This window comes from Contarinia nasturtii, unplaced genomic scaffold (assembly GCF_009176525.2).
Source record: "Contarinia nasturtii isolate CC-2019 unplaced genomic scaffold, AAFC_CNas_1.1 Cnas_scaffold_78, whole genome shotgun sequence".
Classification (NCBI taxonomy): domain Eukaryota; kingdom Metazoa; phylum Arthropoda; class Insecta; order Diptera; family Cecidomyiidae; genus Contarinia; species Contarinia nasturtii.
The window spans coordinates 995,872-1,012,883 of NW_022197436.1; the positions used below are offsets into that span (position 1 = coordinate 995,872).

Sequence of the window (17,012 nt, forward strand, 5' to 3'; positions counted from 1 at the left end):
TTTGTTGTAACAAGGCAAATGTGAACCGCACAAACTGGTATGCGGTTCAACAACATGGGCACAGGGCTGCACATTAACCGGCTACTACGAACATTCTTTTTTTCTCATTTTATTTCATTTCTTTTTTCATTGATATAAAATTTCTGAAATTGAAAAAAAAGAAAATAATTTTTTAAAAAATTTCGATTGAAATTGTACAAGTTGGTTTTTTTCGCAACGTTTCGATTCAATGTAAAATGGTTCGTTATTTGCTTCAAGCTAATTGTTTGCGGTTCGATTTTTCTATGTTTTTTTTTCGAGTGTCAATCGTGAGTGTGAATGACAGTTGTTCAAAATGTTCGCCAAGTTCATCGATTTCAAATTTTTGATTCGTTCAAATGGCATTCGCAGTGATGTTTCGACAAAAATCACATTTCAACAATCGATTGAAGAGAATATTTCAATAAAATATATTTATACATTTATTTTTAAATGAGAGTTCAAATGTAAATCTAAATTAGATAATTTTCTATGTTTTTGTGGCTTTTTTTTTTCATCGAAGACATGATGAATCTATCGCCCGGCATTCATAATATGCTTAACGAACGTGTCGTTGAATTGCTGAAATACAAAGAGATTCTCACTGTTCCTGACCTACTCCGCACCGATTCCAATAAACTTAAACAATTTCTGAATTTTGGTAAGAATTTTAAGAGACATACGACAGTAAACAGCAAATGGAAAAGAAGACATCACATGCACTAACACCATTTTTTAATCATTGAATATTTGAAACTTTTCTTCCAAAATCGAGTTTTTATTGCGAAATTTCAATCAATATTTTGTTTGTTCTTTCACTTTTCAGAATTGGCAGATTTATGTACTTTAAAAAGTGATCTATGGCGACTAATCGGCATTGTGCCAGTGAATGGTCTGCAGCAGTATGAGAATTTAAAGGAGCAATCGACTTACATTCCAACTGGCATTAAAAAGTGACTTTTAATCAAAAATTCTTTTCAAATTCCATTCCAAAATGAACCTTTTTCTTTGTCATTCACAGTTTAGATGAATTACTGGGCGGTGGTTTGGTGAGAGGTAATTTAATCGACATTTGTGGTTTTTCGTCATGTGGTAAAACTCAACTTTACACAACGATCGCTGTAAATTGGTCAATCGATCATGATTATGAAACATTTGTTGTGGATACAAAAGGTGACTTTTCTGGCGAACGAATTAAAGGAATCTTATCCAGTCGTACCGATTTCCAAATGGACAAATTAAAGCATGTGATGTGCAACATAAAGGTGGAAAAGTGCAATAGTCCCTTTAAATTGATTGAACTTATTCGAAATTTGATTGAGCAAATGCATTTCTATCCAAACTTAAAATTGCTTGTAATCGATTCGTTGCCGGCACTTTGGTTTCTTTTTCATGGCAACAAACGTAGTTTGGGTCAATGTCAATTGGCCATCCTCGGTGATTTGTTACGCAAATTGGCTGTTGAACATGGAATCATTGTGATTACCATTAACATTTCAACTAGAGCTGTTGTTACTAATGGCACCAATGGTAAGTTTTCTGCCATTCATTTTCAAAGAAAAAAAAAATCTAATCAGAAAGAAAACCATTTAATTTTTAATAATGTTTCATATATTTTTTTTTATAACTTTATTCGTGAAGTATATTTGAAGTGAGAAAAAATTGAAATAAATTGGAATTGAAAATCGTTTAAAATCTATATCATCATATCATTAAGTAACAATGCGTTGGTTTTTTAGTATCATTTTTGTGTGCAGATGATGATCAATCGAATTGTCAATCGAACGATTTGGAACGAAGCGAAACGGATTTAATGAATCGAACAACGCCGTTGGCAATAGATGCCCGAACGGTGCCAGCGCTTGGAAAACACTGGAAATCAATATGTGCGATGCGTTTACAAATCGAACGAAACGATCCATCCAATTCAAATGCGACGTCAATGAGCAATACACCAAACGAACGAACGATTCGTATTTTAAAAAGTATTCAACATCAAACCGGCATTCATTGTATGGTGCATCTAACGGACGCCGGTATCACATGAGCAACACAATGTTTTTTTTTGTGCCGCTAATAGTCATTATTTTTGGTCTTGAATGTGCCATGTTTCATATTCTTATTACAAAAAAAAAAATTGTGTTAAATTCCTAAAAGCTAATTCAAGCCCCTGCTAATTGCAATATTAATTGGGTGTCTCAAGTCTAAATTAGCTAAAAATCCATAAGATTTGTACATTCTTGTTATACATTACAATTTTTTTTTTGTGATTTTTTTTTTTGTTTCGTAAACATCATAAAAGACTACTTGAGGCGCATTTGGGGAGGATACTAATTAGTTAACATTATATGTGGTCTCTTACATAAGCTTAAGGATCATTTCTAAATTAAATCCCTTGAAAGGTTAGAGAATAAGAAAAACAAAATACTCTTAATGACATCTGAAATTAATTAAAATGTGCCTTAAAAATACTACAAATAGTTTGGAATAAAAAATCTGTGTATAAATTATTCGAAGAAAAAATTAATGGTCATTCATTTGTGTATTTATGTCCAGTTTGAGGTATTTCGAAAGAAAAACATGAATATTTTTGGAACGATGTTCAACGATAGGAACATAACCTCAAACATTCAAATACGTTCAAATACGTGTATCTCGTTTTTCTCTAGCATTATTCCCTGCGGCAGACAGCTGAAAAAAAAATCTCAATTTCACCATTATTATTAGCAATATATAAAATAGTATCAACAAAAATGTTCCATAATCCATCCATACATGCACCATCACCATCATCATTGGTGTGAAAAACTGTTTGACCGATTTTGCGATTTTTACATTTGCTCTCTTCATTTCGTTATCACATACATTTGTTTTTTGTTTCGTTTATTTCTCGTTTGCGCCAATAAAATCTAGTTACTTTCGCTTATTGCAATAAATATTAGCAAAAGAAGAAAAAAAAAATTGGTGGTGAATGGTGGTCAGCGAAAAAATCTACTGAATTCTATTGTTTTTAACGAGTTAAATCAAAGCCGATGTAGATATGCATTATTACAGGGTAATCTTCCTGATGGATGGTCTCATTATCTATTTTACTTTCTCTTGCGCTCTCACTTTTTCAGTGCATTATAAGCTTTTATCACTTTTTTACTCGGTGTAATTGTATCACCAAGTCCTGGTCGCTTCAGTTTTTTATTCGATTTCGTTGTGACATTCGTTCCAGTGGTTGCCATCTGTGTCGGTGTATTAACAGCGACCGATGTGTTGGTGGTCTGTGTACTTTCTCCATCCATTCCAATTGTTGATGATTCAACATGCAAATCCGAATCGTGAGCATAAGTACAATTGCTTCCAAAACGGCATCGACCTTTTCGATAGTTCCAGCAGATTTTCTTGCCATTTTTCATATGCGTATGAGCATCGGTTTCAACCTAAAATCAGAATTGAATGAAATGTTAAGTAATGAGAAGGTCTGATTTTAACATGGATGTTCACCCCTTTCATCATTTACCATTTTAACATGCTTTTCCAAGCTGGCGATTTGATCGTTTTCCGCTTTTTTATACGGATTATTAAATACTTGTCCAGTATTACTGTTTCCATTCAATAAAATCGATGAGGCACTTGGTAGGACCGTTTTCTTTGTTTCGCTGTGAAAATGAAAAGGAAATTTTTCGAATTTATTGATTTGAAATTCATGGACAAAAACACTTTTCGTTACTTTTTTGATTGTTCGCATGAACTGTTACTGTTTTCGTCGTCATTTGATTCGTTATCTGAGTCGGATGCGGAGCGTAACAAATTTTTCACATCACCACATTGTGCATTAGTCACATTCAATGTATTTTCATCGTCTGAATCACTGCCACTCGATCCATAATCGGCAGATACTAATGAATTCATCCTTCTTTTTTGTTCGTTTATTGCTCTTGACGACGATTGATGATAACAACAATAACAACAATAATGAACGCAATTTAATTACGCTCAATTGAATTTCGCAGTTGAGAACTCGTTTGATTTGTGAATGCGAACGAATCGAATGATAAAATCAAAATTCAACAGAAGAGAATAAACAATTTCGACTATATAAACTATTCAACAACACAAACAAAACAATGCTTCAGTTTTGATTAAACAACAACGTTTTTGTTAAGAGCATACTGTACGCAGGATTTGTTATTGAATTGCACAAATTTATTGTTGTCAGCGCACACACAATTTCATACACATGCATGACAATATACTATTGACACATGCATTAGGCGCGCTAAAATAGATGGATATAGCATGTGTGTTTGTACTATTTTACATCAGACAATACTGTTGCTATCACACTCAATACACACTTGTGATGGCCAATGGCAAGAATGTATAACTTACAAATGCCAAAGGCTACTAACTAACAAGAAATGAAAAAAAAAAAACTCACGAAGATTTCTACAAAGTTCCGAATTCAGAATGAAGAAATGATTGAAAGGTTCTTTTGATACGAACCTTAAGCATAACCTAGTAAAATACTTTTTTTTATTAATTCATTCAACATTTCAGCCAGTTGATAAGTAAATTCATTGAAAAGGTGCATTTTCATAGCATCCCCAGATAATTTGGCTGAAAATACCAAACACCGGTCTTTCCATAAAATAAAATTGACTCAATAAATGCTATTCAACTAAAATTACTATTGGAATATTGAGCATTTTGTTTATTAATTCGAATATAAAAATGTACAAGGTACAATCAGTTCTATACTTTCATTATTGGCAATAACTTATGATGGTTACAAATTATTGAAGGCTGTAATGAATACTCATTCATTATCATCTACTTTAACTCTATTGAAATGTAATTGTAAACATCGAGTTGAAACTTCGTTATTTGATCAATATTATTTCTAAAATCATTGATGATAATGGCAGCCCCAACGTCACTCAATTAAAATCTCAAATGTCTATCATAGTAGATTATTTGTAATGCCAGTCTCCAGAAAAATAGGCAGGCATTACATTTGGCGAATATTTTTTCGTTCCAACACTCAATGACTGTTGTTCAATATTTGACTTGAGGTTATGTTCATTTAGTTATGAATTTGGGAACTGTCAAACTATGTCAATTCTATTGGATTGGAAATTAAAATAACAGGCGGTATATTCAATTATTATTCGATCAGTCATGAGCCCCGAAACATGAAGGGAATTTTTTGTTTGTTATATATTTTTAAACACAGATACAGTTTCCTCCACATTGTACTCGCTGGTACATATTATTGAATAGGCAACAACAGACAGTTGAAAAAGCGACGTAACAAAAGAGTTCAGCCTAACAACATGTATTGTTTCAGTCGGCATTACTATTTGCTATATTCAGTCTTTTATTATTCTTAGCTGCTAATGATAGAAACTGGCAACTTTTTAGTCACATTCCACATACAAAATCTTCAACGTTTCACAATGAAAATTGAACTTGCAATTATCGTCGCAACAATTATTCAAATATTAATCTAAATTGGCGATCTAAAGTTCGTAGTCCAAAAATACAAAGCCCAAATTTATAGAGAAACCGATAGCACTCATTATAATTCATATTTCCAGTGTTGTACATTCCTTATATTTTTCGAATTGGTGCATTTTTCAGAAGTATGTTGAGAAATTAAATTTTTTGATGGGAGTTTGGGCATTTTCATCAATGCTGAGTCTACTAGTAACCAGATTTAGCAATTTGTCGTTTCAGAATTCTTCTAAATACTTACATTTTCATTCAATTTTATTGTTTTTCTATCTGAAAAAATTACCGTTTGGTAACTTTGGTGCTAACATTTTTATTGATATATTCTTAGCTGAACAAAAATAAAAAAAGCCATCCAGTTTAATTTTCTTTTTTTTTTTCAAATTAATTTAAAATTTGTTTATTAAGTACCTTAACATTGATTTTTTCTGAATGTGCCTGAATCGGACACTGGTTTCACATATAGAATTTTTTATATATTTTTTTTGTTATTTTCTTCTAATAATTGTTGTTGAAAAAATATTTTATCAATTTTTACATCCAGAATTGGTTTTTTTTTTCTTTTTTTGTTGTTTTTTTAGTACAATATATTTATGATGATAACAATTAGAATGGTTTGTTATTTGTCGGTCGGTCGGTCTGTATGTTCTTTTAGCTCATAAGAATAAAACGGTTTTTTGAAAAAATAAAAACAGTCAAAAATACAACAACAAATTTAAAAAAAATGTATTTTGTAGTGTGTGTATATTTGGTTTGTTGAATTGCCACTCATCACAGAAAAATGTTGAACAATGTGTTTCTCTTCTGATATTTTCCTTGATGATGTCACAATTTTTTTGTTGTTGCACTCAAGTAAGACGAGAAAATAAAAGAGATGACAATAAAAGGTATTTCTGATGCAGCATTTATTTGCTAGATATTTGTTTTCCGGTTTGTTTAATACAAATATACCGTGTTGTATGTGGGGGGTGGGTGTCACTTATAAAGTCGAACACTTTTCTTCTCAAATATCAATTAGTCGATTTTTAAAAACAACTATAATTATAATAATACTTCATCACTAAATAAAATCTACAATTGAAAATGAACAAAAACTTCTCGATGGCCTTTTTTCTCTATCTCAGCCAAAGATAGGAGAGAAAACAACATCCAATCGATTTACTGTACAAATAGATAGCCTGACTGAATTTAATAAAAACAAAGTCTGAACGGTGTGTTTGTGTATATGTATTTGTTTCCAAAAAAAAAAAAAACATTTACAAAAATTGCTACCATCCTTTTAGCTTTTCAAAAGACAAAAATAGAAATTAATCATTTTTCATATGAAAATTTAACAAGAGAACAAAAGGATTATGAAGAGGAGAGGTCGACTTTTTGCTTAAAATAATTTAAAAGATTTCCGTTTTTTTCTCTTCTTGTCTCTTTTTGTAGGTATAAATATCAATGTGTTTTCATTCTCACTCTCTCTCTCTATCTCTTTTTCGCAGAATTTAATTAGTTTTCTCCTTAACTATTTAAACAATATATTTGATAAAATGATGATGGTGGTAAATGTTTTTGTTGTTGTTTGTTGTTGTATATATTATATGTGTGCAAGTATATGTCTCTTTTTTATAATTGATTTTGTTTTCTCTTCTTGATTTTATCTCAACGTAAATGTGTAAAAAAAACTTGATTTCGTGTATTTGTTGAGTTTGTTAGGTAAATTTTTGGAGAGAGGGTATCAAAACATCAAGCCGTTCCGTTTATCAATTTTGGTTTATTATTCGGAGAACATCCGTTGGTAACAACAGTGTCATCTAGATCTAAAAACCGAATAGAAAAAAGAATAGAGAGGAAAGAAGAAAAAAAACACAAAACAATAACAACTCAAAAATGTTTACAGCTGAACATTTTGTCATAAGAAAAAAAAACAAAACATTTTTTGTTAAAAACCACAAATTTTTGTTGAAAAGCACAAAAATTTGTTAAAGAAAAAACAAAACAAATAAAATTCATCTAATTGATGCACGCTAATGATTAGTCAATGTGTGAACAAGAAAGTGGAAGTAAATATGGAGAAGAAAAATAGAAATCATATTTAAGCCGAAAATGTTTATCTAATGGAAAAACAAGAAAGAAAAACGATTTTCGCCTAAAATTAACAACGGTCACCAAATGACTTTAATGAAGTTCGCTTTCCATAAAAACCACAATAAACCCATCCACCATTCACAAATACATGAAAATGAATTTTCTACAAAAGTTCAAGTGTTCGTATTGAGCGTGTATAAAATGAATTGGTACTGAATTACCATCACCACCGCCTCTACCCCTATGGTTAGCACATATTGAAAGTCATTTAAATGATTTTCACTACTACCTTCGGGCTATTAAAAGGTCGACAAAAATCAAATTAACAAAAATGTTTCATTTTAAATTGTTTAAATGTCATTTTTGAATGCAATGTGGTTGTTTGTGTTTTTTTCCTCCATTTCTGGCGTTTGTTTGAGTGTACGTATTTTGTCTCATGTCCTACAGCACATAATAATGTTAAATGCAAATTTTAATTACACATCTACAGTTCAATTAAATTTGAAAATTAGCTTCACTAATTTGAAATGTTTCTCTCTGTCTTTCATTCAAAATATATATATAATATATCTATTTACTATAGCATCAAAATTGCATGAACTAGAACAACATTTATCTACAGCAGATGAGTTTCTATAATTCAATCTATAGAATTAAATTTTCTTCTAAAAAAGGTGTGTGTGTGTTTTTAGTCTAAATGCCACTGTTGTGTAGAATATTAGAAGAGGGCGTAAAATTTAAAGCGAATTGGCATAAAAAGAGAGGATTAGTCGACAAACAATGTCTCACTAATGAAAATGAACTCTTTCATTCATGATTCATTCAATAAATGGGATCTTTTTTTTAAATTTTATTTGCATTTTAATGCGTCCTTAGCAAAATATTCAATTTTCTCAATACAATTTCCCGTCTTTCACACGTTCACACTCTCTTCGATTCATTTGTGTGTCTTTTCAAGCATATATCCCACGGTGTTGATGTGCGTTGTAGCCAAATGATGATCGAAATTTCAATGGTTTTGTTGGTTTGTATGTTTGTGTGTGGTTTTTTTTTATTTAATTTGGTCGTGGGTACGATATTATTTCAGGTTTAATTTTCAATTTGATGAGTTTGCATTGGCAACAATTGGATGTGCAACATTGTCGTATGCATGACTGTCGTTATGCACATGGTTTTCATGGTTATTATCATCGCAATGAACTTTATTAGTATTGCTATGGTTATTCAGTTGTGCTATGCCATTTGTTTGTTTATCATCAATGCCTGCATCACAATGTTTATTGTATTGTTCCAATTTTTGATGATCCTTACCGTGTAACGAATGACAGAATTTTTTTGTTTTGCTCCAATCTTCTTTCAATGATAAATTGAACATTGAAAACGATGGATCACCGGTCACCTCTTTAACAATATTTAAAAATTTTGGCAAACAATTCAACAGCTTTTCACCATCAAGCGATGAATACGTTTCCAATAGCATCAATCCTTTGCATCTATTTAGGTGAGGGGTTGAGAGAAATCGAAAAAAAAATAAATGTATGTGATAAAGTTTAGATTGATGGCATATTCGAAAGAAAAAATGTTGACATTTACCTTGGATGGCTCGGCTCTTTGTACACGTCCAGTTGAAAATACTGGTTATTCACTAAAAAGCATCGTCGCTTTTTGTAAATTGTAAAATGGGCATCGTCACGTTGCGCCAATAAATTCATGTAGTCACGATGTGTGATTTGAGTTTTTGTTTCCACCGATTGATTATGCACATGTGGACGACGCAACGTATGTGTATACGACCAACTACTTTTTTGGCCACGTTTTCGCAATCGAGCCTGACACTTTGGACCATTTGATTGTAAATAATGATGAACCACATCGAAATCTTGAAAATCCGGAAATTCACTATCCGCCGGTAATTTTCCGCCAACTAGAGAGAGAGAGAGAGAGAGAGAGAGCGAGAGAGAGAGAAAATCGTATTAAATTTCGTGTAAACATTCAATGAATTTTTGACAATACAACGATCACATGAGCTTGAGGAAAATATCTAGAAAATGCATGCAAACGTCCTCAGCGCATACAATTCAGAATGAATTGAAAGGGTAACTCTAAATATCAATGGTAACCGACGACCGATTGTCGATTTTGTCAGTCATTGAACAAAACTTTGACTAAATGGTCGCACGTTCATTTTCATTTTCTAGGACATTTCAGTACTTTGAACGTCGGGCCGAATGTGATTTGTCGCAAATCCCATCAAAAAATTACTGGCATGCCTGTGTGTTGTCTTGTTCACTTTAATGATATTTTTTCACTTGTTACGTTTAGTGCCACGTTTTTTTTTTTAAATTATTATTGTTATTTGTCAAATTATCGCGATTTCAATAGATATGAGCGTTTCATGTTCAACTTGTTTGCCGCCAAATCAACAAGAGTGAAAATGAACATTTCTCGAACAAAACAACAACAATGCCACGATAGATGAGCGCTCATGTATTTGGCATGCATCCAGAAGAATTGAACGCTCTAGAATAAAAACAATGTACTGAATGGTTGTACACCGTGTTCCGCTTTGATACGTTGTTTTTATTCTAGAGCGTTCAATTGTAAATTAGAATGCGAAGTAAAAAAAAGTAAAACAATGCCCAAGCATATTCGGCAGAGAATGAGACACAAATACTGAAAAATGACATACCCAAAAATTTCAGTTTTCTTGATGTTCGCAACAACCGATCACCGGTATCGATGCCCAATTTTTGGCAAACACATTCCAACATTCGATTGATTTTCGTTTCAAAATCCGTTGAATTGTCAATGACATCAAAATACGGATGACCAACCCATGCCGCAGCTGATCTGTAATCCAAATCTCTGGCAAGTTCCACGCCCTCCGATCGGCATGCGTGTTCCTATAGACAAAACAATTGTTTACAATCATACACTTGTTTATTTGTCCAATATGATGGTGGTGTCAATAATTTTCCGCCCTCTGTCAATCTTTTGTCGATTTGTTCAATAAAATCGATGATTGCCAATAACAGATAATGGCGTGTTGTTTAGACGGAATACATACCTCGGTGGAATAGAAGTCTTCAGCACCGTTTGCAGCCGACACCATATGCACAATATGATTGTAACGATTGTCACGCAATTCAACCGCATTCCAGCCATTGGCCGCCGTCATTTTTGCCCATTTTTCCTTAGAAATATCTACATTTTTTGAATGTACAAAATTCACACAAAACATGACACAAATGATTGATTACCATTCTCGATAATAAACAAATTGTCTAATTTACATTTGGCACTCAAGTGACAACAGACAATGTCATTAGTGAATATCGCCTTTTTTATGGGGTAGATTTAGTTATTATATACTTACAAGCACTTGCATCCATCACGCCTCTATCACAAATAATAAGACAATTTTTTGAACATGATTTTCCCAGCTCAAAGTATGTGTTCTCGATTTGAATCATGGTCCGCAATAAATTCTCTTGAAAATGATAAGCTATAACGGAGGGTGGGGGGGGAGAGAAAGAAAAACAACATTTATAGTTAATTTCAATGATATTGATGTGGTGGATTGAAAAGCAATATTTGTGTGCGATTGACTGTTGTTTGTATTATGGAAATTCAGTTTGAATTAATTCACAATTGTGCGTGGATGGCATTTTAAGATATTTCAACTTTATTATCGAAGATAATCTTCGTTTTACGCATTTATTCATTACATTTGAATTAAACTCAACTGTCAACTCAAGAGAGAAAAGTAAAAATTCAACCAATTTTGAATGAATGAGTAAAATTTGGCACAAAACTAGTCATGCGAAGGACCCATGTTTTTCTCAAATTCCAGAATTTTAAAGATTTTCAAACTTTTTTTTCACTATTTTCTTCTTCTCCCATTCTCCAATGGAAAAAACCTAAATCGTGTGGCTTTTTTTTCAAATTGGTTTGTCATATTCATGTTTGTCGTCACTTTTTGTCCATTTGATTGGTCTCTTTAAATCAACTATTTTCTTTCAAACATTTCGATAATTGCATAGTCGATATTTTTCTTCAATTTTCAAAGCCAAAATATTATGACCGAAAACAGAGTGAAAAAATAGCCTAGAGCTACAATCAAATATGACCATGACAATGCAGTCCGCAAACGCCTGTTTTTTATAAAATACATCATCACATTCTCCTCCAAAAAAACCACCACGCAACTTCAAATGTAAAGAAAATCAATCGAAGGATAGTAAAAATAATACAATGTCAAGTAAATCGTGTGTGTTAAATGATTCCATCGCAAATACGTATAAAATATTAATTTCAAGTTTAGATTTTTGATCGAATGAGCTATGTGTACGGGGATCTGCTATTGATTTTGTGGTGTCTATTTGAGTGTCCCAATTTGAATATCTAAATTAACGAATCTTAATTGGCTTTGGTGTTGGTTAGCTATACCATCTGTGTATATTATTGCTCCTCTTATCTTGTGCCGATGTGTCAATCAACATGTGTGTATGTAATACATAAATTGGATTTTCGATTTGTAGCACAAACTATGAAGTCTTGGTGTGCTCTTGTTGTTGTTGTTGCAGTGACTTGATTTGAATATGATAAAATCCACTGTCGCAGCCATTACTCGATGATTTATCGACGGCGTGGAATCCAATAAAAAAATCAAATATCGATCGAAATTGTGGATGAGCTCATGAAATCGCAACGAAATCATTATTATAATTCGATAAATCAGCGCATTTAATGCCCTTGGCCTTGCGTTGCCTTGTCCATACGATGGATTTCAGCTGCAATGTGACACACTCACATTGGTGTTGACATCAATCATATATGCACAAGTGGTTCAGGGTGCCCCTTTTGAATGTAACGTATATAATATTGATGAAGTTGATGGCGACAACAGAGACGATAAGTGCGGCTGTGTTTGAATGCTGCGGTCGCAATAGCCATTTTAAATATTGGCCCATTTATTACCGAACTATTGATACCGTGTAGATATCACACACACACACACATGTATGGCACGTACGACTTAACCACGCCGATGATATCAAGCCCTTTGGTTACATTTTAGTGGTATATGTTTATGTTCATCATAAAATGTAATTTAAATTTTGTGGCTAACTTGCAATTTGCATCACACATTTCATGACTGCACTTTTGTACACGATGCATTTTATTCAAAAGAAAATACATTCAATGGCGTTTAAAATTGTGCATTGCAATTTGTAAGCTACTATGTTTTGGTTCTTTTTCTTCTTCTCTGATTTGAACATGAAGTGATTTTATATTAGAACTGAATCTTTTTTTACTTGATTGCGTTTGTCTCGGCTGTGACATGCAATTTATTATTCTTATCACATACAGCTGCTCAGTGCACTCTTTAATCTTTTCTTCATTATTTTTCTTTCCCTCTTCCACTCTTACTCTTCTTCTATTTTCATTTATATGTTTTTCTTTCCATCCCCTTCTCCTTCCGCCACTCCCATTGTTTGTTTTTTTTTATCATTTTTCCTTCCTCATTTCGAAATGAAGTGAACAGAATGAAAAATCATTGTCTGAATTCACAAAAGAAATAATGAAAGCGAAGGCGTGTGCATGTCGAAGAAGTTGCCCCAATTTAGACGGTTGGTAACAAGGTTAGCAAAACCTTGAACTTAACGGAATGATTCATTTCATCTGTTTAACCCAATCTCTGTTGGCATCAGTGTGCATGGATGTGATGATTTTTTCGTCTAATTTTAAATTTCATAAGGAGCCTTTAAATTGGATATTCTCCATGTTCTCACACGATGCACGTTCTATTGTCACATTTGAGAGAAATGCTCATGCACAAAATGCTTTCACATAATTGTATTTGGATTTTTGATATTTGTCGAGCATGTTGCGAATCTGCTAAATTATCGACGTAGGTGCTGATTAATTATTGATTTGATGAGGAAATGAATTGCTCACCGATGCATATGTTTAACATCATGGGTGGACAGATATTTTTCTGCAGATGGGGAGAAATGGGAAATGGCATGTATCATGGGAGATGGGATAATCATCAAAAAAAAAAGCAAATCGAAAGATGTGAAAAGTTCAGATGGTGGCAAAACTTTTTCGTTTTAATTTAGATCGGGTGTGTGACAGAAGAGGGACAAAACACAGAAACCCTTCCCCACTCAGTACACCTAAGGTTCAACATCATGCAGTGAACTAATTTAATTTATCACGTACTAACAATCGACGGACAATGACGTAGCATCCGCATCAAAATTGGAACATTCCATATACGAATGCAATTTCTGTCAGTCATATGCCAGTGCATCTCAATCTTTCAGCGCATTGATAATTTATTTTTTTATTTTGCCAGATGACGAACCATAGTCGAAAACATCAATATTTACCGAGCCTGTTGTTTGGATTGTTAAAACAATTGCGATTTTTTGTCTGCGTCCACAATGATTTAATAAAACATTTTTTTTTTACAATCTCAAGTGTCGGTATAATCATTGAATAAACAAGAAAACTGTTTATTTTTAATTTAAAACAAATTCCCATTTGATAAATCGGCAAATAAAAATGGAACAAAAACCTCTAATCGCGCGCGCATATCATAAAATCCGATTTTAAATCAGACATTCGATTGAATGCGAAAAGAGAAACGATGAATATATTGTTGCTTTTGTTCTCATACTCGTGATGATAAGATTATGAAAAACATTGAAACGAGCCAGAACAATTTGCCTCGACTCAATAAAATCAGTCACGAGAGAGATTTACGTAAATCGTAAATAAAATGCTCAAAGCGAGCGGCAGAGAGTGGGTGAGAGGCGGTTTTTTTCTTCTTCATCATCATCATGAGTGGTTTTAGCTTAGCATTCTGGATACGGTCGCTGCCGTCATTGATACCAGCATGTCACGGCTACTCAAATTTCTCATATTAATCTGAATTAAAATGTGATTTATTATCGAATGTCACATGATCATTGCTCCATTTATTACATACCGGAATAGAAAGACACAAAAAAAACCGAATGCATGGCACGTTTACAATAATTGAGTCTAACACATAGAGAGAGAAAAAGAGCAGTGATGTCGTATAATCAACATTTATGATGTGAACGCTCACTGCTGGCTTTTAACAATAAAAAAAGCACACAACACAACACATACTCAGTTTATAGGTTTCATTTTTCGTTAAAAATGCAATCGCTTTTCCACTGAAATGCGTCATTCTCTCGAATGATCGATGTTTTACTTGCGGGAGGTAAATGGAATGACAGACACCGATTTTGTTTTGCCAAATAAACCTGTCTCTGTCTTTTTTAGAAAATGGACTTTCGATTTGATGTTGCATGGTTTTTCGAATCGAACACACTTCAGAACGATGCGATTTCGTTTGCAATGACCTTTTGCAATTACTTCGAATGCTAAATATATGAATTGCACTTCAGTATCACTGTGAAGCGTCTTGGCATGTATGCTTTTAATCCGATTTCTAGTATACAAACGTCGCTGTCATCGTTTTTGAATCGGTTGGAATTTTTAGTGGGTGACTTCGAATTGAATGTTCGAGACGGAGGGGGGACGTGCTTGCGATTATCATTGTTATGATTGTTTAGATTAATACTATATTATCTTCCTTCTTATTGTATATGCTTGTATATATTTATATTTCGGTAAATTTGGCATCTATCTGAGAGCGGTGAGTTAATATACGTGAAACGTAGTGCTATTTATACATCGGTGTGTAAGTCAAATGAAAACCATACTGTACAGAAAGAATTATAGCTCGTTTCGTTCACGCGCTTGCTCACTTTTCAACACGATCAACTTCTGTTGTGCTGATCTGTTCTGTTCCTTTGGAATTGATTTGGCTTTTTCGCTCGCTCTTTCTAATTTTTTCTCTCTTTCTATGTCTATCTATCTCCACTCCCCTCCCTCCCCTCTCTCCCTCTCTATCTTGTTTTTAAACATTGTAAACAACATCCGGTCACATAGCTGTTGGACGGGTGATAATTGTCTTTTGTTGGGTATCATCCAAATGGATTACCGGTCAAATATTTGTCTGTGGCATATTTATGTCATCTTTTTGGTTCGTACGTCAAAAGTGTCAATAAATAAAAAAAAGGAAGAAGGAGCCACTTATGTTGATAACATCTCTCTCCCGTTCTTTTTCTCTGACACTATCTCGTTGTGTTGATCATGTTGAATGGCAGCGCGAAAAAGCGCTATAAATAGTATGCAAAAAAGAGCGAGAGAGAAAAAAAGCATCTCTGAAGGATCTTTTTTGTGTCAAATGATACGTCACATTTAGCGTGCCGAGCCAGCGGCGAAAGAAAAAGAAAAAACAAATAAATAAACGTGATGATTTGAATAAACCGAGCAAAATAGATAGATTCAAAAAAAGCAACGAGACATCGAAAAAAAAGAATACGCGTGAAACTAAAAATATTCGCAAAGCAAAAAAAAAATTCTCTTATTTCAAGCAAAGATCTTTGAATATGAAATATTCGTTTTATAATGCGCGCACGTTCAAAGTCCCAGTACCATTTGTATGGTGCAAAATAAAGAACCACTTTGAACGGAACTCATTTCAAACAAACACTTGATATATATCAGCAGGGCACTTTTTTAATTTCACTCTCTCTATCGCTCGTATCTGCAAAGCAATAAAAAAAAAACACGAAACAGAGAGATATCAACAGGCATTCTCTAGAAATATATAAATGTTTTCTTCCTTGCATTGTTCTTTATCAAATTCGTGAAGTCTATTTTAGTCCACCCGTGATACACATGCTCATATGTAATCACCGATGACACAATATTGGAGTGGTTTTTCCATTCGACAGATTTTTAATTCGCAAATCGTAAGCAACCACTTTTATTTAAATCGAAACTTTCCGAAGTGAAAAAAAAAGAACAAACAGATTTATTGATTGTGTATGCAAATTCATCATAAACATTGTATTTGCATTAGCAATGACGATAACGACACTATTGGAGAAAATAGCCGAACAAATGTAGCATGAAAGAGGCTCATTTGAATGCGGTGATCTTAGTGTGTTTCATTCTGTTTTCGAACACGGGACTCATTGTATGCTTGAACGAACGTGTGTCATTGCCATGAGTGTTAATCGACACATTTGCACATCAGCTGATCGGCTTTATTTTCATTGTCGTAAATCGCTTTTTATGTCACTTAATAACAATCATTTCGTTAAATGTGACTTTTGTCGATCGATTGGAATAAGTTGACTATTCAAGGTCTTTTTATACACAAAAAGTTCACATTTTTTGGGTAATTATCATCTCTCTCTCTCTCTTTCTAACGGTATGTTTCCTTCTATCTCCTTTTCTTTGTCGCTTTTCTCGTTGCTCTCTCTCTCTCTCTCTCTCTCTCTCTCTCTCTCTCTCTCTCTCTC

The 17,012-nt window shown here is 33.3% G+C and overlaps 3 protein-coding genes across 6 annotated transcripts in view; 1 reads left to right on the plus strand and 2 right to left on the minus strand.

The window, feature by feature from the left end:
- The first annotated feature begins 368 nt into the window (after nt 1-368).
- LOC116337403 (DNA repair protein RAD51 homolog 4) lies at nt 369-2,533 on the plus strand. Its single transcript, XM_031761943.1, has 4 exons — nt 369-679; nt 845-971; nt 1,040-1,548; nt 1,758-2,533. The coding sequence occupies exons 1-4, from the start codon at nt 511-513 to the stop codon at nt 2,063-2,065; spliced, it is 1,113 nt and encodes a 370-aa protein (XP_031617803.1). The 5' UTR covers nt 369-510; the 3' UTR covers nt 2,066-2,533.
- LOC116337409 lies at nt 2,522-4,231 on the minus strand. Its single transcript, XM_031761957.1, has 3 exons — nt 3,737-4,231; nt 3,527-3,665; nt 2,522-3,446 (listed from the first exon to the last, which is right to left on the minus strand). Exons 1-3 carry the CDS (start codon nt 3,916-3,918, stop codon nt 3,126-3,128), a joined length of 642 nt encoding a protein of 213 aa, XP_031617817.1. The 5' UTR covers nt 3,919-4,231; the 3' UTR covers nt 2,522-3,125.
- Nucleotides 4,232-6,401: 2,170 nt separating this feature from the next.
- LOC116346375 (TRPL translocation defect protein 14) overlaps nt 6,402-17,012 on the minus strand; it is a 20,626-nt gene continuing 10,015 nt past the window's right edge. For 3 of the 4 annotated variants that reach the window (XM_031776431.1, XM_031776670.1, XM_031776513.1), the window contains 5 exons: nt 10,970-11,098; nt 10,661-10,797; nt 10,283-10,496; nt 9,187-9,517; nt 6,402-9,086 (listed from right to left, as the gene is read on the minus strand). In XM_031776431.1, the coding sequence (XP_031632291.1) occupies nt 8,690-9,086; nt 9,187-9,517; nt 10,283-10,496; nt 10,661-10,797; nt 10,970-11,098 (1,208 nt within the window). In that variant the 3' untranslated portion in view covers nt 6,402-8,689. The remainder of the gene's footprint in view (nt 9,087-9,186; nt 9,518-10,282; nt 10,497-10,660; nt 10,798-10,969; nt 11,099-17,012) is intronic. The other variant, XM_031776587.1, reaches the window with a different exon arrangement.

Bases quoted from the DNA above. Each gene is read 5' to 3' on its own strand.
- LOC116337409 (XM_031761957.1), bottom strand. From the start codon at position 3,918: ATGAATTCATTAGTATCTGCCGATTATGGATCGAGTGGCAGTGATTCA. The intron at 3,666-3,736 runs GTAACGAAAAGT...TCATTTTCACAG, and splicing joins TCATGCGAACAATCAAAAAA to CGAAACAAAGAAAACGGTCC. The intron at 3,447-3,526 runs GTAAATGATGAA...TTCTGATTTTAG, and splicing joins TGGAAAAGCATGTTAAAATG to GTTGAAACCGATGCTCATAC.
- LOC116337403 (XM_031761943.1), top strand. From the start codon at position 511: ATGTTTTTGTGGCTTTTTTTTTTCATCGAAGACATGATGAATCTATCG. The intron at 680-844 runs GTAAGAATTTTA...TTCACTTTTCAG, and splicing joins TAAACAATTTCTGAATTTTG to AATTGGCAGATTTATGTACT. The intron at 972-1,039 runs GTGACTTTTAAT...TGTCATTCACAG, and splicing joins ATTCCAACTGGCATTAAAAA to TTTAGATGAATTACTGGGCG.